General features: G+C 35.0%; 2 protein-coding genes across 2 annotated transcripts; one reads left to right on the top strand and one right to left on the bottom strand.

Moving 5' to 3' along the window:
* Window positions 1-1114: 1114 nt before the first annotated feature.
* Window positions 1115-7105, top strand: LOC132702333 (uncharacterized). Its single transcript, XM_060670909.1, has 2 exons — window positions 1115-2370; window positions 7000-7105. Exons 1-2 carry the CDS (start codon window positions 1127-1129, stop codon window positions 7019-7021), a joined length of 1266 nt encoding a protein of 421 aa, XP_060526892.1. The 5' UTR covers window positions 1115-1126; the 3' UTR covers window positions 7022-7105.
* Window positions 7106-7899: 794 nt separating this feature from the next.
* On the bottom strand, window positions 7900-21241 carry LOC132702334 (acidic mammalian chitinase-like). The gene is made up of 8 exons (XM_060670910.1): window positions 21087-21241; window positions 17637-17816; window positions 16036-16136; window positions 12928-13187; window positions 10989-11076; window positions 8739-8924; window positions 8566-8685; window positions 7900-8065 (listed from the first exon to the last, which is right to left on the bottom strand). The coding sequence occupies exons 1-8, from the start codon at window positions 21163-21165 to the stop codon at window positions 7934-7936; spliced, it is 1146 nt and encodes a 381-aa protein (XP_060526893.1). The 5' UTR covers window positions 21166-21241; the 3' UTR covers window positions 7900-7933.
* Between the last annotated feature and the right edge of the window lie 1585 nt (window positions 21242-22826).

Below are 22826 nucleotides of genomic sequence, written 5' to 3'. Positions count from 1 at the left end.
CGTAACAAATTTACCCATCTACCAACAATTTTTATTGAATAACTTTCGGGGGCTTGGTCAAGTGGATTGTGTCTACACTGATATCTCGAAAGCGTTTGACTGTGTGCCTCATGTGCATCTTGTGTCTAAGCTTAGAGCTTTAGGCCTGGGGCTGGTCTGGTGCAGTAGATTCGGCGCTTCCTGTCTGGTTGTACCCAGTCCCCCAGGTTCTCACCCTGGACCCATCCTTTTTAACTTGTTCATAAATGATATTGTTAGTGTAATTTCGGAATCGCAGTGTCTTTTGATTGCGGATGATTTGAAGATATTCGGAAGGATTGGATCGTGCGAGAATGCTCTGCTGCTTCAGACGGACGTGGACAGTGTTTGCGTATTATGCCTGCCATATCATCGAAGCCGTTCAGCAAATATTTTTAAGATCTACAGTATTATAGCAAACGCCTGCAATATTGATAAATTTAAAATTTTGAATGCTTGATATTTAGATAGCATACAATTCAACGCATATTATAGAAGCGTCATAACTCAATTATGGAGTTTATTCACCTCTGACTAGGATGCTAAAAAACTCCGCTCATTTCGTTCTGATGTGTCCCATTTTGAGAGCTTCCACTCCCTTCTATTTATTGTTATTGTTTGATTCTAGCTGTTATCTGTTTGTATTTTCCTTTAATGAATATAAAAGTTTTGTAAATTGGTTAAACCTTAAATAAATAAATATCAAATATAAAAACAAAATCAAAAACGTTCTCTGGCAAAAGTCAAATTCCCGAGATTTTGATAGAAATACATCGATGCAATAATTAAACCGCAAAAGAACGCGGATTTGAACCAAGAAATTCAATTTTCTTGGATAGAGCAATTGGATTAAGTTCGCCGACTTAGACATAAGAGATATAAGTATCAGGAAACTCATTACTCTTCCAAAATCAGCAAATTTTTATCAGTGTTCTCACAATTCGTTTTCTTTCAAAATTTCTAAACACAATAACGGTTAACATCGGCCTAACATCGCCGAACCCGTTTCGTAATCGAAATTCTAAAATTACCGGAAAACCTCGCGCTGGCATAAAGCCACCGTCGTCCGAGAATAACCCAGTCGGCCGATCACTTTTCGCGCGAAAAAATGTCTCCGAAGAAACCTGTTGACAGCTTGGGTTGTCTGTGCCTCGAGGCCGTAACTCAAATCACCTTGTTCAGCGTGAAAGTTGCCCGTATCAAAGAAATAAAGAGGTACTTGTCAGAGGCGCCGCAGAAGATTCGCGAAGATATATTCGCCAAAGTGGTCACCTCCAGCACTACCAACTCCCACGACAAATGGATCATGTACGAAGTGTTCCAGTACACATTTCCCTGGTTGGACTGTAGGAACGTATCCAAGGCGTACCATCAGATGTTCCTGGAAAGGGCTAAGAACTTGCTGCATTTGAATTTGAAAGGTAGCTCCATAAATGAGCGGAGCTTAATTGACGCATTGAAAAAGCTGGATCACTTGAAGTCGCTGGCGATACCGAGTCTTGCGAGCGACCAAACGCTGGAGGAAGTGTCCAAGCTGCGCCATTTGGTATTGCTTGACATAAGCGGAGTGAATTCGTTCACTTCTGCTGGGTTGAGGCTTCTGAAAATTACGCATTTGGAAATTTTAATCATCGGTTTGGAACGGTGCCCAAACGTCACTTCTAGCGACGACCAGGACATCATGACGGAGGTGGTAACCAATCTCCCATCACTCAGAGAAGTCAGGACCTATTCCTACATGGGCGACGTGGTTTTGAAACTCCAAGGACCTACGAATTTGGAAGCTATCTCTATACAAATTCTGGACTCGAACGTGGCCCAATCGATAGCCCGAAAATGTCCGCGTCTGAAGAAATTGTCGATGCTTGACCCACCATCTTGCCAGTTGCAAATGCTGCAAAACTTGAAACGCCTGAGAAGTTTGCGGGTGGAAAATTTGGAACTGCAATATGCGCGCGTCAATTTTGACAGCTCGATGAGAGCCTTGGAGACGTTGAAGCTGGCGAGGGTGAAAGGTATCGAAGTCGCAGATGCGGCTGTCTCGTTGCCTAACCTAGAAGTATTGGAGCTGATCGAATGCGACGTGCCCAAGGACCTGGTGCTCTCGATACTTAAGGGTTGCCGCAGACTTAGAAGAGTAGCCATGTCTAACGACGTAGGACTAACTGATAAAGATTTGTTAAGCATTTGCAAAGGCGACAGTTTGAAGAATCTGGAACAGTTATGGCTGACGCGAGCGAGGCATCTGAGCTCCGACTCGGTCGTTCTGTTGATGAATCACTGTGATAAGTTGGTGCTGATCGGCACCTTGAACGGATGGAATGTCGAAAAAGTGGAAACGAATTATTTGAGGTGTGTTATCTACTTTACTAATACACTCTTGAGCATCGTTCATTTCGCTTCTTTTTGATGAAAGTGAAAGGAAGGAGAGCTTTCAGCCACACAGTGGGCTGGATGCCAGAAATAGGTTGACGTTTTTTTAGAATAAACTTGTTATTATTTAAAAAGTTTATTTTGCTACTACACAACTTACCCGATGCAGGAGGAATCCAGAAGATTCGTAAATAGTAGAAATTTCTTTGAAAATTTTTGATTTTTTTTTATACCTAAATATTTTCTCAAAATAAACGATTATTAATACACATATTCTTATCCCAGATTGTTACTCATGATCTTATATTCGAAATTATATTCTCACAGAAAAAGGAAAATGCATAAAATCGTTTATTATTATCTAATATATTTTTTTTATTTAACCTTACATGGGAACATATACAGGTCATTTTGATGAAACATATTAGTAATAACTAGAGGTTTGGTTGAGGGTTATTGGAGGCATGTGTTGAATGCTCTGAGTCTTTTGCAATTTTTATTGCGTGATTCTCGGACTTCCTCCGACAGCTGTCCCATTTGGCACAATACTAAAAATTGTTGTGCAAAGTGACTAGCATGTAATCTAATCTAAATATAATTTTCTTGTTTTTTCGAATACTACTTAAAATTTTCCAAATTAATGTGATTTAATGCCAAGAAGAAGAAAATTAAATCTGGCTATTAAACTTTTTTCTAGACGTATTGTATCTGCATTGCTTTGAGGCCTTTTAAAAATATCTTGTCGTTGCCATTAGTTTTTCCAATTTACATTGGATTTTCTTTTTCTAATTGTTTCACTGCATTACTGGAAGTTTTGTCTTTTACCTGCCACCATTTAAGGGTTAATTTGTAACTGTTGTGCAAAAGAAAATATACAAGCCATTTTACAAATAGATGTTTTCAATAAAAGCCATTAAAACGCCTTTTCCCTAAGAAATGCTTGTTGCACAACGCTAAAGTTACGATCAGAAGAAATTTCTAAATTAAAAAATACTCCCTCTATTTTGGCATTTTGGGTCATATCCATATATCATTTTGGGGTTTTCTGTTAGGTGTTTTTTTCTAAACAAGTTAACCAAAAGTGATTCTTTGGTAGTTCGCAGCTTATAAGAAAATCGACAACACTTGCTAACACTCACTTACAAAGTACCAAACATCAAATTAAACTGCAAGTCTTTGTTTCACAGTGCTCGAAAACTTTGTTTTTAAAAGCCTTCTACGTAAATTTATTTAGCACTTTTCGCGTTTTTATAAATATCTAAATATTGAATGATTCGCGATTTTGAAATTTATTTTTCTTAAAATCAAATATAACATTTTCAAATCAAATCTCATCTTTTGTAAAGTTGTCAAATTCTTTAATTGTATTATCCTGATTTTTCTTTCCCTTGTCTATAGCCTTTATTTATAAGTTCATAGCCCGAGAGTATTAACAAGAAATTGTTGTTATTCAATTCATGTCAATGTTTTTTTGCTTTTAACTCCCCAACGGGAGAATGAATGAATCATTTTTTTTACTTTTTTGCTGTTTCGTATAAAATTGTGTGTTGCTATATTTTGCCAATTCATTATTCAAATAATAATTATTACTGAAACATTTTGTTTTACGTTTTGTAGGCCGTTAAGAGCACATGTGATTTGTGACGTAATTCTCAACGCGACACCGAAAACATTTTCACTTAATGGAAAACAATTTCCACCAGCATTGATTATGAAAAGAATAACGGAGATAAAACTTGGGACGTAATTTTCTACGAGGAACATTTTTGCTTTAATTCTAGGCGATTTATTTTGTCGTCAAGAAAATATTGCCAGGGTCTCATTATTTCCTCTGAATAAAGATTAAATAACATCGGTGATAGCACGCACCATTGCCTAACGCCTCGACGGATTTCTATTTCTTCGGTGTTATTCCCTTCTATTTTTACCACTGCTTTTTGATTAAAATAAAGATTCGTAATAATTTTTATATCTCTGGTGTCTAAGTTCTTCTCTTTCAGAAGCTGGATAAGTTGTTCCTGTCGGACCCTATCGAAGGCTTTGTTGTAATCAATGAAACATATATAAAGATCCTGATTCATATCCATACATCGTTGGGCGAGAACGTTCAAGGCAAATATTGCTTCTCTTGTGCCTAAGCCACCTCGGAAACCGAATTGAGTCTCGCTGATATCTTGTTCTAATGTTTTGTATATCCTGTGATGTATCACTTTCAGAAATATTTTTGGCGTATGACTCATTAGACTGATTGTTCGAAAGTCCGTGCATTGCCTTGCATTATGTTTTTTTGGGATAGTGACGAACGCTGATAGCAACCATTTCCTGGGTATAATACCTGTTTTGTATATGGTGTTGAACAGATCTGTTAGACTGTGTATGTTTTCCTCTTCTATCAATTTGAGAATTTCAGAGGGTAACTCATCAGGCCCTGCAGCTTTTCCATCTTTTGTGATTTTTATAGCATGGATGACCTCTTCTTTAGTTATTTCCGGTCCACTGTTTTCTTGTTCTGTTACTATTCTGTTTATATCTCTCTCATTATCGAATAATCCTGTTATGTAATTCTTCCATGTTCTTAGTTTTTCTTCCATTTCCATAATAATTTTGCCATTCTGGCCAGTGAGTATTGACGGTTGTCTTTTTTTCTCTAACCCTGCCAGTTCTTTTACTTTCTTGTGGACATTGAAGCTGTCGTGCTTTTCTTGAAGGGCTTCTATTTCGTCGCATTTTCTTTTGTAGAATACCTCTTTTGCTTCTCTTATCTGTGATCGGATTTCTTTCTGAATATTCTTATATGCTTCGTTGTTGTCTTTTACACCACGTCGTTCGTTCATCAAATTCAATTTCTGGAGTCATCCATTCCTGTTTTTTCCCTATTTTCTGTTTTGTCAGAATGGTCTTGCTCGGCTCAATTAATGCATTTTTCCGCTTCCGCTGTTATTTGATTGTTTTTGAGGGTTCTGAGGTTGTCATTGATCTTATTTTGTAGCCTTTGTCTTGTTTCTTGGATTTTTAGACCCGATACGTCTATACAATTTGTTGTTGGTATTACTCGTTGTTTTTTAAGTGTTATTAAAAACCGGGCTATTAGTGGATTATGGCCCGATGAGACATCTGCCCCTGGGTAGGTTTTAACTGATTTGATTACATTCCTATATCTGTGGTCTATCAAGATGTAGTCAATTTGGTTCCTGACTATATTTTGTTTGTTGTCTTGCGGAGATTTCCAGGTCTACAAACGGCGGTTTGGAAGTTTGAAGAACGTATTCGATATAATAAAATTGTTTTCTTGGCAAAATTGCAGCAGTCTATCACCTTTTTCGTTTCTCCTACCAAGGACTTGGTAGGACCTGTTTTCAATACTTTCTGCTAAACTAAAGTTCAGTCTTCTCTATAAAAAGTAACCTAGGGGATTAAGGTCACGTCACCTTGCTGGCCAAAGAACTGGTGAACTTCTTGATTAAGAAATGTTGGTGTCAACCAAAGAAAATGCCATTTACCGCACTTGTTGAATAATATACTAATACAACTTTTGTATTTAGCATTTTCTCAGAACTTTTGAAACCACTGCGATAACGAAATTTACTCTATCGTTGACTCATCCTGTACTCGGACATATTTAAGGGTAAACTTCTCTTATCTAAATGGAATAGAGGAAAACTGATGTAACTGTTTGGAGCTTGATTTTCAAAAAAAGCCTAAGAGTAAAATCCGCACATGTTACCGGAATTTTTTTGTTTTTATACGGAGAATTTTTTATAAGTTCTCAACCGAAAATCCAATTGTTTATATGGGACATTCTGCATAGTTTTGGATCATCGAAAAGAACTTAAAATTTACCTTTCTTGAAATCTAGCTAGAGTTTTTTTTTAATAAATAGAACTTTTGCCACCATAATACAGTAATTGTGATAAGTGGTAAAAAGTATTTTAAAATAAACAAGGTGCTCCGTGTAACAATTTATTTCTGGGTTTGATTACTAATAAATTATTAGTTTTAGAAAAATTGTATTTATATTTTCAAAGAAACTCAAAATTTTCTATAGCAAAATGCGGGTGGATCCTGCCAAAAAAAAATTCAAGTGGGATAGGAAAATTCCTTGATGAAGACATCAAAATTGTAATTCGTAGAAAAGTTCATTCTTTGTATTATAAACAAAGAAATACCCATCCTAATTTTGCAACCACAGACTACCATAATATTATTTACAAATCTTCTCTATTCCTCCTGCGCCGGTTGTTTGTGAATGTAATTAGCTGATGTTTCGCCAATCATCCTGTTGCCTTCTTCAGAGCTTAACTGAAATCAGTTTTCAGGAGGAATCCACAATATTTGTAAATAATACCCACCCTGATACTATTTTAATGGGGTTCGGCCAGGATGTGCAGTTATTCTGTTGATGACTAGAAACTTTTGTGGATAATTTTCAAAATTATTAGTTATATATGAGAAAAGTATAAGCATAAATCGCTTTCACTGGAAAGCCTAACTTTGACCGCTAGCGGAACCCAGAACTACCGGTATCTGGTGTATCTGGTAATGAAGTAATCTTTCGTTTTATTAGTAAATCCTAGCCTACTAAAAAAAATATTTTATTTAAAAAAATAGTTGGAAAAAGTCCCCGCAATGATGGAGATACAGGCCAGGACAAGCAAGATCTCAGAAGTCCACCTGCCAAATTTACAGCTAACATTAGGACAAAACTAGCTACGCCACTGGAATGACCTTTCACATTTTTAATAAGTAAGACAACCGAGATATGAGAGTGTCCCAAAAGCTCAATTTATGTTATGAAAATTTCCTTGGCGCCATTTTTAGTTCCATAAAAACGTGACGACCCGTCGCGAAAAACTTTCAAAAAAGTATATATATTTTACATGAAACATTTCTGTATCCTTTCGGCATTCTATTTAAAAGCTAAATATTTAAAGACCGTTTATTGTTAGTACCAAAAATAAACTCTAATTTGGCGAATAATTGCGAATTAATGAGCTCATGAAATTTAGGCCGGTCGGGCAGACGTAATTATAATTAAACAACAACTCGAATGTAGTATATACATTTGGAATTTGAACTTCCGATTCGATCTTCTGATTAACCGGAGAGTTGTTGTACTCAATGAATACAACTGCAATTTCCTAGAGCTATAAAACATTGCGATTACCATATGTAAGTCAAAGACAATGAAATTTGTATTTACTTAATCTTTTTCGATTTACTTAAGACCACCTTTTAAAAATAAATCCGGGGATGTATGTTGCAATTCTGTTTTTTGAAAAATGTAGGCAACGATATAACACTATTCTAATATACCGCAGAGAAACAACGCTATACTTTTTGAGTCCGTAAAGAAAATAGGTTTTTATAACTATTATTTATATCATAACTTCGAAACTTAAAGTTGGACACTTTGCTCTAAAATTAATATTTGCACATAGATGTTATTTAAATTGCAATACTGAAACGATGCTCACAACATAAAAAATATCACCATATTGTAGACATATATTTTGATCAAATATTACAAAATTACATTTTTATGTTACGAACCGTTAATTGTGTGGTATATAGCGGTGAGAAGGGGGTATTTTGTCCCATAATATCCGCTGAAATCGTCCGTATCCAAAGACCATACCATAACACCACCAAGTTTCAGATCCAATGCGTACTGAGTCTGAAATAACAAAATATATCATTGTTTCAAAAATAATGATAACGGAGGCCACAAACGTCCTACTATCCTCATGAATTTTTTGTTACGTCCCAACATAGGAAAAACATATAAACCCTATAGCACCAATAAACACTTGGTTCATAAAAGTCATTCGATATCACTGTAAAATAAATTTGCAATTAGAATAATAGAATATTCACATATGCTAGAATAACTTTTGTTTTGATACAATTTGTTTTTAATTTACAATACGAATTGGAAATACGTTGTTTCTTTTAATACTATTATTATTATTAGTAGTAGTATTATGAATATTACTATTATTACTATTAATATATCTATGTACGGTTTTTGCCATGATTTGTTTTATGAAAATGGAGGCCCACCCTCTGTCATTCGATTTGGTGAAATAACCTCTTTTTTAGTTGACTGTTGATTTTTATTATCACCCAGCCATTAATATTCCTTCATAATTATTGAAACCAATATGGAAAACAAACCTTGACTGCGACCGTTTCCTCGGTGTCGTAGGTCATCCATTCGTCTTCGCAATAAGAATACACGTTGCTGTCTTCTGTCACCGTCTTGCAGTTGGGGTAACTCGCCATTAACATCTTTCTCTAAAAGTACACGCAGGCGTAACATCTTAACCCGTAATGTTTCCAGTGCGAACCTCGTAGTAAGCCAAGAAACCGTCTTCGCCGGTGTAGGTTCCGCCATACTTTTTTTCCTCCACCGGGGCACCTAGGTCGTGATTGTTCTCGTCTTCCAAAACGAAGTACCTAGCGTACGTCGGTATTCCCAGCACCAGTTTCGACGCCGACAAACCTTGGTCCAACCAAAAGTTGACTGACGTTTTCTAAAATAATATTCCAAAGATGATTGCCAAATCACCAAGTAACGTGGCATGTTCTGAAACAACCACGCGACATTTCATCCCTCAAATATTGAATTAGAGCGTTTTTTAAAAATGAGGATGGATTAATTAGATTCTTTTCCTTCATATTGCTTCTCCGTATCATGGAAATCCTGACCAAGAAGTTCTTCTCCCAATTGACCTTGTGTCCACAGTCTTTCCCTGGATTATCAATCATTATGTGACGAAGGGCGATGATCTTCCGTCTCTTCACCTCATTTAACATCATTTAATTCTATTTTTCTTCGGTACATTATATTAAGGGTACCAAGTTTCTATGCCGTAGTACATAGTCAATGGAATGCATACACTTTAGCAAGCGTATTCCAAGATGTGAGCATTTTCATGTTGACACAAGCTGCACTATGCGAAGCAATTATCGACAGTGTAGGTGATATTTAGATATTTAGATATAAGACTATAAAATTTCTCATCTCTAAGATAATTATTATCCCTTCGACCTATTTTCAGCACCATTGGTTCTCCATATATTCTCTAGCAAAATATCTAGCTTCTATATTAAAATCCACAGGGAAGACTGATGGTTTCGTACTTAATTCATTTCATTGAACAATTAAAAGCTATTACATTATATCCAAACGATATTCGGTTACATTCGACATAGAATAATCCCTCTTTACTAAAGTCACTATTCCTGAAACTCCCATGATTGTTTCAGATATAATAAAATCTGATAACCGAGAACCGAACCTTCCAATCTTAATTGCAAAATGCTTGTTTGGAACATATTTTTCTTGTAACGGTCAAATTTATGATCAAACGTCGGGAAGAGCTATGGGTTCTCCATTATCACCAATCAACACGAACATGGTAAGAAAGCCTTCGAAACATTCCATCCAAAAACAGCAATTATGGAAAAGCTACGTTGATGATACTTTTGTTATTTGGTCTCATGACCAAGAATGCCTCCGTGATTTTCTTAGCCATTTAAACTAGATACACCCTAACATACGTTTTACCATTGAATTAGAAACATTACAGAAAACTTACGCACACAGATCATACCTTAATCACCATTAGAACCGTAAAACTTTCTCAACCCGAGTCACTGAACCCAGAATTAAAACACCTTACATCTGCTTCTTCTCTGTAATAATTTCCACATTTGCACAACCTTCCAAAGATGCGAAACTAATCCAATACTGCCACTGTTGTCCTTCCATACATTCAAAATATCATTGACCATATATCAAAAATTCTTAAGAAATATAACGTTAGAGTTAAGCTCTGAAGAAGCGAACGGGATGACTGACGAAACATCAACAAGCTTGATATCCGAGACACGACTTTGCAGTTTCTGAAATACTCTGTGGTGTTTAACTTTTAAGAACATTATGAGCGTGTGACACATTTCTTCCCTTTTTTTGGTTATTGGCGCCGTTATTCCATTGTGTAGGGCTATTATAGAGTTCAAGTGTTTTTCAATCCACTTCAACACGTCCACATGTACTTCGTCCGGAGCCAAAACTTTTCTTCTCTTTTTTTTGTGTGACGTTTGTTATCTGTCCGTGCCGGTAAATTGCTTCGTCATTTTATGGAGTTTATGTAGGTCTTGTCGCTGTTGTAAGTTCTCAATTTTCGAGCCATGTTTCCCTAGTTGGGCGATATTTATACCTTACTTTGTTTTGCAGCTCTCGATACTGATTCTGATCTGACGCTTTCGCTGCCCTCCTTTTTTATATTTAACTGAGAATCTCTCTCGCAAACCCATTCCTCATTTGGCCTTCTTTCCTTTTCCTACGGTAGTTTGGATTGGATCCAATTGCTAAGGGTAGAAATACTTCGATTTTCAGTGTCTAAACTTCTTCTTAAAATGTCTTTTGAAATTTGCCGCGAACATAGAAAAAAGTGAATTGGTATTTTCAAAAATATAGCGATGGGATTTACATTGAAATGTGTTTTAAAGTTTTCAAAAGTTGGAGTTTTTCCTTATTTATTTTATAACTACTACAAATTTTATTCTTTTTCTTTTGTTCTGGTACTTACAATGGCACTAAGAGGTGCTATCAGTCCAGTTACGTCCGAAGTGCCCGTCGTGTAGTCATAAGCCATTAAATGTACGTAATCTACCAGCCTGAAACCTTGATGTTGGAATTAAGTGGACAATAAAGTGCGACATAAAAATTGGCGTTGTGTTTATTTTTTGTCGGTTAAGTACCTAGATGAATTATAGAAATATTTTGGTCTCGGTTTGTTTACAAACGCCCAAAAAAAATTATTTAAATACCTGAAAAAGCCTTTTGAAGCACCAAATGCACTCGCTCAATTTCACAAAATTTTCTAAACTCAGTAGAAAGAAGTTCAATATACAGTATTTCCACGGAGAAAGTCGAAAAAATGAGGCACAGCATGTTTCAAAAATTGACACTTACATTTGCATATAAAATAGCAACGAGCTCAGAGAAATTAATTTTAATATCGACTCCGAGAGTGAAACAGTATTAGATTTTGAATAAAAACTTACTCGTTTAGGTAATTATTGTTTCCTGGTCTAAGAATTTTTTCAAAAGAGTAAATTGTTTCAGAGAAAATATTTTTGTTTCTGAAATTACGCCGTAATAGTCAATGACGATGAAAATGAAAACCGTAAATACAAAAATTGTAGCTCTTTATGTGCCCAATTAGCCATATTTTTAATGAACTTTGATTTACGGTTCACTCTGGAAAAGAACAATTTTCGGGTCTTTTAGATTTTTGTCCATAATTAAAGAACCTCCATATAATCGAAAATGTGCTCAAAATAAAAGTTTTAGTACCGGAGCGTCTCTTGGTAAAATAATTTTTAAAAATTTTCAAAATTTTTACAAAAATACTTGGTGGAATTTGATTGTGCTTAATTTTTTGGGTTTAAACATCTACGTATTACATTTTTGAATATAGCACAGAATATCCCGAACACGCCGTACAATATGTGAAAATCTTAAATACAAAAATATGGCCTATCCGTATGGCCTATATATCCTTATAAGGGGAACCCAATTTCTAGTTTTTTTTTGCGAATACCACACAGCCTGTACATTTTTGGAAATTATCGAGAATAAATGTTTATAGTATTGGTGGAGCTCGCGGATCCTTTGGTTAAAGATTTTTTTCCATCCAGTTTCAATAGACTTCGTGCCTCATAGCAATTTTCAAAAAACAGTCGAAAATCGAAAAGATGGTCGCTGGGATGTGATCGGAATTAATTTTTATTGGGTTATATGTCTCGTGTCTCTAAAGGCCGTGTGGCAAACCTTTCGAAAGTTATAGTCAATTAATGCCCCGTCTACAGAGAAACGAGAACAGAGAACAGAAAAAAATTAACAACGTTTATTTTCGACGCTGATTCCATCTGTACCAATAGCGACGCTGTACGAAACGCCGGTGCCGGGATATAAGTTTCGTTGCCAAGCGGTTACAAAGACTTGAGGACACTGAAAATGCCAACGGCGGTCACTATTTAACTACCCAACAAGTGTACTCTTGGGAAGTAGCAAGCGGACACTCATGGCGGCTTTATCCCTTTGTTCTATAGACTGGTAATAGTCACATGACAGAAGATCCTCTTTTCTTTTTAAAATATTACTATATCTTTTGGAAATGACAACCGACCGCCCTTAAAAAATAAACGTTGCAGTTTTATTGTTATAGTCATCTTATTATTATAAGAGAACTGCAAAACGTCATTTTGTAAACTAGTAATTTATAAACAAATCAATGTCAAAATATTTAAAATGTTATATTTTGATTAGTCCAATTGCAGAAAAAAGTTGATTCATTACAAGATGCTTTCTTGTGCATTATAAAATGCATTATTTTTCTGAGCGTAGCGGAGTGGTTTGGATGCAATATCAACGAACTGTCTAGAGCTAGGCCTGATGGTTGCCAACCTTCGACACTTATAGTAGGAGCGTCATCGTATGTAATACTTTGAGACAAACCATACCCGTTAATCGCAGACACATCGTAGGCGGCTGCGGCGATACTCTCGTCGATCGAAACGGCTATGCTAAGTTGGAATCCCCACGGTTCAAATTTTTCCCGAACTGCGCCCAACAGCAGGGCGAAATTCCCTTTGTCGTCGGATATCCCGCCTCTGGATCCCGGATATTCCCAATCCAAATCGAGTCCGTCGAACCCGTAGTAGGCCAAGAACTTTAACGCGTTGTTGGCGAATTCCTCGCGAGATGTCGCCGTCGAAGCCATCTAGATCCAAACGAAACCGTTATTTATTTATTTTTTTGCGTTATTGCAAATTATTTGAGAGTTGATAAGTCAACGACTTTATAGAACGCTCTTTATTAGACTACACAAACAGAATATGTCAATTAGGCCCGTACTTTCTTTTGTAACAGTATCATTAGTTAAACTCATCAAGATTAATAAAAATTTTAGAATATCAGATTGCCTTTAAACCTAGATATGCTTTCAAAAATTCGTTCGAACTAATGGACAAGGTTAAAGACATTAAAATTCGTCCTAAGGCAATTCCAGTTTCCTTTGACGTCCAAAATCTATTTCCTAGCATTCCACCTATTGATTTTATAAACATAAAAGACAACATTCTCACTCAGAGACAAGTGGACCCTATCATAAAACCAGACTTGCTAAATATGAAAAATGCTTTTTCAGGGGTGTTATTTAAAACGCATTAATAATTATGACAAAAATTAATTTCTACCATTGTTGAAAACCAGCGATAAATACATTTTATTAAGAAAGTAAGCCGAATCAAATATTTATATTATTTGCTTTAATTTTATCTATCCAAAACTAGAATTTCTATTATTATATAACATGCAGAGAATTTTTGTGATCCAGAATGCAGAGAAAATTCATAACTTTTTCTATTAATTTCGAAAAAGGAAGGAGGGAGGGTTTTAGACAATATTTTTACCACCGTGTAATTGGTATAGGCAATTTTTCGTATTGTAAATTTTCCGTTAATATTTGGTCGTCGGCTTCTCCTTATAGTAAATCTTACAAAAAAAAGAAGAGAATGAAATTTAAACTTTTCTTATTAACAAATGATTAAATTATTAAAAATTTCTTCAGCTTAAGAAGCACATGAACTTATTAATTGTTCCTACTTAAAATAAAGAACTACACTTAATCTGAGCAAAGTTATGGCACATATTCTTCCCAAGATTTAAATACATTAAAAGTATAAACAAAAGCAACTACTTCAACACTGTCATGACATTTTTTGGTCTGCATCTAGTTTTGTAAAAATATAAGCATCCATATTTCACACACCAAATTTTAGTACTGTATCCAAAAACCCATATCTCTTTCAAATTGGACTCGCACCATAAGGACTTTGGTAATGGTAAGAGATACAAGGTGATTTAAATTAGGGCAAATTTGAACTGAGGTGGCTTTTACTTGATGAAAATCCATCCACATAAAAACTAAAAGTTCAGATTTTCACGAAATTATATATTTTGACATGACAATTGGTTCGATAACACCGTGTCTTTATAACAAATGTGATAAAGACACAGTGTTGTCATGTCAAAATATATAATTTCGTGAAAATCTGAACTAAAAGTTTATTTTGATAGGGCAAATTTGCTCATCGGTGTGTTCAATAATTTTTTGAAATTGTCATTTTGAAAATATTTTGAAAATATTTTTCCCTGAACTTTGAAATAGTGGACATAGTAAGCTATGAATTTTCAACTCTGTGCATGACATTTTAATATCTAGTGCATTACTGTGTCGTTAAAAACGGACTTTACCGATAGAAACGGTGTCAAGATATCGGAATTGTATTTTGAGCATGTATCCTGAAAGTCAACAAGCTCATCGAATTGTGTTTAAATTATTGGATACGAATCTCATTTAGTTTGCTTCGTTTGAAAAACTAAGATAAAATTATGAATGTACAATTAATGAGAAACTTCAGGATATTTTTAATTACACTTCTTAGTATACCAGACACAAGCATTCGTTTTTGAAAATCAGTTTCCTTAAGTGTGTGATAGTACTCATTCCTATTTAACACTCAATGGACCGTTGATTTTGACACACCAATTTCCCGTTTTACAGTTACAGTTAAAATGTTTCTGTCGCGATTTTCATTTGCAATGGTTAGGCACCATGGTTCATTAAATGAACTACCATTTTTCTAAATCGAATTTTATAAGGATACATCTTTAAATAACGTAGGTACTGACGACGTTTCTGTGTGACTGAAAGTACGACGCAAAATTTCTCTTCAATTTAATTTACATTGAATTATTTAACGCAAAAGTCAGAGCCCTCCTTAGATTGGTAAAACGTGACAAATTTATCACGGCCCACTTAAAATAATTGAGAACTTACTTTACGAAGTATGATAATATCCAAAAATCGAGAAATCCAATTTAACTTTTGCCAAAGGTATAATAGGAGCGAAGATCCCTGTATAGAGTAGCGAATCTGGGGCACATTGCATGTACTTCTATTCCAATAGGCAAGAGAAATGAAGAGGAAAATGGTTCGTAGTAAAACAATTGCGATCTACATCGGCAGTCAAGCCAAACAGCAAAATAACGTCCAGTCGGAATAAAGTGACGTTGTCATGGCGACCAGGGCACGAGGACTCGATGGGTGGACCACAACCCTTTCGTGGGGTGGTTGAACCCATTGCAAAATCAACCATCAAGAAATGAATGGTGTAATGGTGGAAAGACCATGTCGCCCCAATATCAAGCTAAGGAATTCGGCAGAAGTTCATCGGCTAAATTTGCAGCAGACCTGCTAAGCTACAAAGGGATATTTTTATTTACAAAATAATAGTAGGTCTACTCACGGTTTTAATAATGATGCCAAGAAGAGGAAGAAACCACAAGCTTGCTATGCCAACGTGAATTCTTGTCGAGAGTGCGTCTCTCTCTGTCAGACGAAATCAAAACAAAGGTAACGAGCTACACTAAGAGAGACGACCCTATATAAACGTCTATAGCTATGGAGCAAGTTACATTGTGAATTGCCAACTCCCCAAATTTAAAATCTTCAGCTCATTCATTTTATTCACTCATTTTTTTTAATTAGTTTTGCTCTTACTTACCACAGAGTACTTCAGTGAACCTTCGTTCCATCCTCCGATTGCAACTACCACTTTGAGGCAAGGATTCTTTTCCTTCAGGGAGGTGACATTTTTGAAACCACCTGGAACACGTGTAATGCTGTAGCCGTAGAGTGGAAATCCAAAAGTTAAACGGGATTGCAATATCAGCACACTAACTACTTAGAAGAAGAGTGTCTATTATAACTCGTTACCGCTCCACACTCGTTCGCACTCTATCCCTATCATATATATTTATTGATATTTGAATTCTACCACAAATATAAAAAAGCTTGAGAACACACACAATTGGACATGTTAATTTTTCAAACGAATGACTCGAATTTGCGGAGGTTTCGTCAATGATCCTATTGACTTCTGGAGAGCTTGACTGCAATTTTTTGAGTATTCTCGCTATAAACTGTTCAGGAGAAAGACCTTTTTCCACCTTGGAAAGGGTAAAAATCTACGCTCAAATATGGGCCAAGACAGACTTAATCAATACATTATAGTTTAAAGAAAATGATTATTATTTATTTTGTTAAGACTTATTAAATATTTATTTGCATTGTTTAACAATGATACTTCAGTAAAATAAAAATAATATCGAAATAATGATAATGGATCCATAGAATGTCGTCTATTAAAAAGGGCGACATATCGGACAAGACTTAGGGCGGGAAGAAGGTTAAATCTGCCACTGGGGATAGGATCGTATTTTCCGATGAAAAAATCTTCCAATCTTTCAAAATGTGTAAAATCTAAGGGGACAGACCAGATAACCAGCAAATGCAGGCCATTTCAGTTTAAATGTAGGGGATGGATATCATCCAGAGGAATTGGAGTGGTATGACGGATTGAGGGAAGATTTGTTGGTCAAACTTATGCTGAAATATTGCAGAACGTTATGGTGCCCAGTATGGAACAGCTTTACCCTGAAAATAATAATATTTTGCAACAAGACAACGTAGCTGCACAATGATTCCAAAATGCCAACATTGAAACTTTGCCATGGCCAAACATATGGGTGATAATGGTGAAACGGCTGTATCGAAAGGAATTTTCTGCCTCAAAACAGCAAGGAGCTATTGCAAGGTATTCTGGAAGTATGGGGAGAATTGTCGCTTGAAGAATACTTCATAACTTCTTTCATGACAATGAGCCGAAGACTTCTGATGGAAATTGCATAATATATTAAATTCCTTCAAGTGTTTCTTATTGTCTTGTTTAATTTTTTTTATCCCATATTGGACGTCAAAAGAAACTGTAAAATATAAATATAAAGTGCAATTTTCAAGCCGTATCAGTTTTTTTTTAAACTAACTGTACATACTGTATTTACCAGAAGCCAGCCTAATTACGCTTTACTTTTTTCAGTCCTTAACATGAATTTTTCTGAAGACAATGTTTTGGTTAGCTATTGGTGGTAACTTGGGAAGATAGAAAAGAGTTCAGCCGTGCCATGTGTAATATATATAAAATGTGTTTACAATTAATGGCAGAATTCAATTATGAAGAAATATATATAAAAAAAACATCACTCCATTTTGTTCTGAGTCGGTAAGTTGGGATTCAAAACAGAACTCTAGCATGCATCCACTTACCAAGATCGATATCGCTGTAACTATCGATAGACGTTAGTTTCAAATTGATATCGAGACCGATGAATGTGTAGACGATTCTGGTGCACAAGTTGGGGTCGATATTTTCAGTGGAAAAAAGACCAATGTCCGGCCTGTAAATTGCCCAGCTTCCATAGTAGCACACTATCTCGGTTTTGGTATCTGCAATAATCGAAAAGTTTATTAAGTTTGTTAATATTCTGGTTAAGTAAAACAAAAAGCATCCAGCTTCTGATATCTATATCTTTATTTATATTTTATAGTTCTTATTTAAGCCGTCCAATTTTCTTTTCCTTCTAGAATAATCGCCTGTATAATCATCATTTTATAACGCTTTATTTTTAAATTAGCAATAGAAAAATGGCAATTGGACTCTTATTGGTGTATTTTTCATTGACAGAAATTCTATAACCTAATATAATCTTACTTTGATGCCCCGGTAATTTTCTAGCACAATGTTAACACATTTATGAATACCCTTGCATGGGTTTGCTCAATTCTTTGTTCACGAATCTCTTGAAATTGGGTCAACTCATCGGTAGATATTTCAAAATCATTTTTAACGTTTTTTAAATTTAAGTTTGAGTTGCATTTGTTGGTTCGGCAAGTCTACTTTATCAACTCTTTAAACGATACATCTATAGTTTCTTAGCCTTTATTTGAAAGTCACCGATATTTTTTGCAATTATTTCTGATTTTGATTTCAAAATAACAAAAAAAAAATCAATCCAAACTGCAATGTTACTGTATAACCAATAACCCCAGTCTGATCTTTTTAAGTGACATGGCAAGCTCATTTAATGCTTTGCGCAAGATATCCATTTAATATAAAAATTTTGACTTTTCTTTCTAGCTCTTCCGGTAGATATGTATATAAACTTCTGTTTTCTAAAAATGGCTGACATCGTGTACGACAGGATCCTTAACTTGAAACACTTTGGTCAAAAGTGGAGCCTTTTTTATCCAATCTTCCTTTGTACGAAAAATTCATTTCGTCTCAAATGGAATTTCATTGCCGATCTCCTTTGCTGTTTACTAAATAAGAAGCTGAATCCACTTCCTGTTCGCTAACATGAGGAGGGAACTTCTTCTAGAACTTGTTACTTTCGAAAATCGATGAAATCGAATTTTCGAAAGTATCTGTATAAAAATATTAAAAATTTTATATCTCGGTAACGGTAAAAAAAAAGATTTTTTTGTTTTTTTGTCCGTTCTCCGTTCTCGTCTTTTGGTTTTTCCTGAATAACTTTCGAACCGTTGGAGATACAAAAATTGAAGTTTGCCTCCTTTTTAATCCTCCATGAGGCACATAAGCTTATAAGAAATGGCGCTGATCTGACGCCGGTATCCATCCTTTTTTCGCGATTTTCGACAGTTTCTTGGACCTTGCTATGAAACACGATAAGTGGCAGAAAATTGAAGCAATCGACTTCATATCTAACACATATATGCAGCTTTGCCCCGTGACGGAACCTATTGAAAATGGGAGGTCGGGAAGTATTCTAAAAAAATTAAAAATCGCGAGTGCAAGGGTTTACAAAAAACACCATTTTTCAAAAACTGTTTACGAGAACACAAAAATTCTTCTACCAGAAGAAGCAGAATATACGGGTCTATAAACTTTTATTCGTGACAATTTTTCAAAAATATACAGAGTGCGCCGCAAATTGAAAAAAATGAAAAATGGGTCCCCCTATTATTGAAAATTGGATATAACTGAAAGACTATGACTCAGATCTCACCTTCTTTTATATTGTGATATAGCCCGCATAGATAGCAAAAACTTTTGTATTTAAGGTTTTCACCTATTGTACAGGGTGTTCTCGATATTCCGTGCTAAATGAGAAATGTGTTAGGTGTCCAAATTTGCAGATATCAACTTCAAATTTAGCAGAGAAGTAAAAGTCCGGGTCTACATTTAAACTGTAGAAATTGGGCGCAATCAAATATTACCAAGTATTTTTTAAATATATTAGAATTCTTTTTCTTTTTTGGTCATTTTAGCTTCCAGAAAAATATGTTTTCTTATAATCGTTCATCCGATTGGCAAAATTCTTTAACCGGCAGACGCAGAAGATCCTGTGCAAGAACATGTATTTGAGGCATTTTTTGGATTATATACAGGGTTTTCAAATTATAGGCAAAAATCTAAAAGACCTACAAAATTATTTTTTTACAGAGTAAATTATTAGCCGCAAATCAAAAATCGTAAAAAATATGGTTAATTGGTTCAAACGCTGTTATAGGCCGTATCAAGTGCTCGAGATATTTGAGGAAATTCTTGGGAGAATAACTATTTCTCTCGCTTAAACTAGCCACGTTGAAGTCATTTACTGCCACGATGTACTACATGGTCTCAGAAAATAAGTATTTTCTCGAATCCCACTTACTCTATCGGACGCCATGACGTCATTGATTATTACAGTGCACTGCATGGTTTCAGAAAAAACTTATTTTCTCGAAAACCATTTACTATTTTCAAAAAATTCTCGAACCAGGACGTGTGGAAAATCCAGGGCTATAACCTACAGTTTGAACAATGATTGTATCATATACAGAGTGTGTCGTTTATGGGCAAAACATCTAAAATATCCTAAAAATTTCCGTTTTTGTGACTAAATTATAGGCGATAAATGAAAACCCGTTAAAGATGGGATAATTTTATTCGAACCGTATCGTAAACCGTGTCGTGAGAGTTTCAGGTTTCGTCAATTATACAGGGCGCGAGATATTTGAAAAAATAACATTCAACGCTATTATTTGTGCAAATTTTGATATTTATTGATGTTAGCTGTAACTTTGAAGTTCGACGAGATGTGAAGTACATTTTATACAGGGTGCATGCATAATTAAATTTTTTGCGAAAGTTCCATAGTGGTCCACATGAGCACGATAGAAAAACAATGCGCCCCTTTACCACACGAAGCCGCGAAGTTCTTTCTTTTTACAATAAAAAGCTGCTTCGCGCTACGCGCTACGAACTTGCCCTGGCCAGTGACGATTTTTCGAAAGCAATCTTATTTCATCTGTGTTTGTAAGTTCTTTTATAGATTCACCTTCTAATTCATCATTTTCTTTTAAATTATTATCTAGTTGTTAATTTTATTATTTCATTTATATTATCAAAAACGTATTACTAGCCCAACTAATCTAAGGTTATCCATCGATTAAAGTAAATAAAATATAAACCATTTTAGGTTTACGTTGATGATAACATAACTTTGTCCCCATAGATTTGCAAAAGTTTACACAGTGTGCAACTATGGTAGAATCTATTAGGTATTTGGATAGAAAACAAAAGCTAAAACATGCAAATTTTAAAATGAGAACCGCCTCAAAATCTATGTAAAAGGTTATACGAATAGACAATGTACAATGTTCAAATTTTATTTGTGGGTAGTAATTAGTTTTCAAACATGTTATTAGACTTACCGCAATTATTATCCCCTTTAATGCTTAAAGAGCCCAAACTGAAAAGTAAAAAGCAGCTCAACACTTTGAACGACAACATTTTGAGAGAGATGTCTGCTGAGCCCAGCAAAAAATGTCTCTGTTATTCGGTAATTGGGTGCGTTATTTTATCGGAAATATACTGTCGAAATAGTCGAGATAACAAGATGACAAAATGCGGATTTAAAACTACTCATATGGGATTTCTGGAAAAAACATATCTAATCCCCTGTATAATCACGCTTTAGATTAGAGATTGATTGAGATTGGTTTGACGAATAAAAAATATTGTCAAAGGTTTTATATTAACAACTGGAAATTGCCAAGTACCTAAAATCCTTTTTTAAATGGAATACTATATATATTGTTTGAATTTTGCCTTTCTGGAGAAAAACTTATTGCTTTGTTTTACAAAATTTCTGGATTCTTCCTGCGTTGGTTGTTGCTGAATCGAATGCTAACGTTTCGCCTATCATCCTGTTGGCTTCTTCAGAGGTTAACTAAAACTGCTTTATATTACTTTTTATCGATAAACTTATGGTTTACTTCCTACAAATTTGCTTATATCTCTACTTTTCTCTGGAATTTTTTAATGAGATTTGTAAAATGCTAATGCTAGATCTAGTTCTCTTGCTATACTGACATTTCCAATATAACAGTTAGTATAGTAGGCATAGCTGTGTTATCTATACCTGAAATTAGATCTTGGCCCGTTTTTGTTGTATGCTTTTCGTTGTATAAGATATATCGCATCTGGTTTCGTTTTTGCCTATTTGTTTTGGTTGGCCCAACAGCCCCGTTTGGACGTCTCCTAAATTGTTCATTCTTTTTGTTTGCAAATTCGTTATTCTTGTTTGGTCTTAATATTGATGATTATACCGTTGTTAGGCGTGATAAATAGTTTAGAACAAATATATTTGTCTATTAAGATCGAAGGGAAAACGATATGTCTACTAACAGTTTATGGACCTCCAACTCTTACTTGACTCTCTGTAAAACGTCCTTACCGCACTTATTCCTCAATTTGATTTTTTGATGTTTGGCGGAGATTTCTATGGTGATCCGTTAAAAACTAATACTCCCGCTTATTTTCGGTTTTCTCGATACTGTCACCAACTTCGGCATGCATGAACTATTGAACTGAGGTGGCTTTTACTTGATGAAAATCCATTTATCAAAATAAATAAGAACTAAAAGTTCAGATTTTCACGAAATTATATATTTTGATATGATAATTGTTTCGACAATTCAAATCAACATTTGATGAAGACACGGTGTTGTCGAAACAATTGTCATGTCACAATATATAATTTCGTGAAAATCTGAACATTTAGTTATTATTTATTTTGATGCATCAACTAGTTACAGAACCCACTCCGATCACTGGTAACTCTAGTTCACTTCTTGATGTACTGGTCACCTTTAATTTATCCATATGTGACAATATTGAAGTTCTTGATATGAGTGATACCTCAGATCACTGTATCGTTTCTTGTAATCTCAAGCTGCAGAAAGAGCGTCACCCAAACCTTTTTGTTTGTTGTTGTTTATGAATAGTCCGAGTGCAATTAACTGGGATCCTTAATACTCTTTTGATCATATAATCGTACAAATTGATTTTCTTACGATATGAATATTATTTGACATACATGCTCCATTAAAAACACTTAGAATTAGGAGACCGTAGCGCCTTGGATTAAAACTTTTAATACAACTTAAATA

Source organism: Cylas formicarius, unplaced genomic scaffold, assembly GCF_029955315.1.
Source record: "Cylas formicarius isolate icCylForm1 unplaced genomic scaffold, icCylForm1.1 PGA_scaffold_5__7_contigs__length_24384050, whole genome shotgun sequence".
Taxonomy (NCBI): domain Eukaryota; kingdom Metazoa; phylum Arthropoda; class Insecta; order Coleoptera; family Brentidae; genus Cylas; species Cylas formicarius.
This window is presented reverse-complemented; position numbering and strand designations above follow the sequence as displayed.

Excerpts from the sequence above, each read along its gene's own strand:
- LOC132702333 (XM_060670909.1), top strand. The coding sequence starts at position 1,127 with ATGTCTCCGAAGAAACCTGTTGACAGCTTGGGTTGTCTGTGCCTCGAG. Across the intron at positions 2,371-6,999 it reads GTGGAAACGAATTATTTGAG|TTGGAAAAAGTCCCCGCAAT; the intron begins GTGTGTTATCTA and ends TTAAAAAAATAG.
- LOC132702334 (XM_060670910.1), bottom strand. The coding sequence starts at position 21,165 with ATGTTGTCGTTCAAAGTGTTGAGCTGCTTTTTACTTTTCAGTTTGGGC. Across the intron at positions 17,817-21,086 it reads TAAAGGGGATAATAATTGCG|ATACCAAAACCGAGATAGTG; the intron begins GTAAGTCTAATA and ends CGATTATTGCAG. Across the intron at positions 8,686-8,738 it reads GTTTCTTGGCTTACTACGAG|AGAAAGATGTTAATGGCGAG; the intron begins GTTCGCACTGGA and ends GTGTACTTTTAG.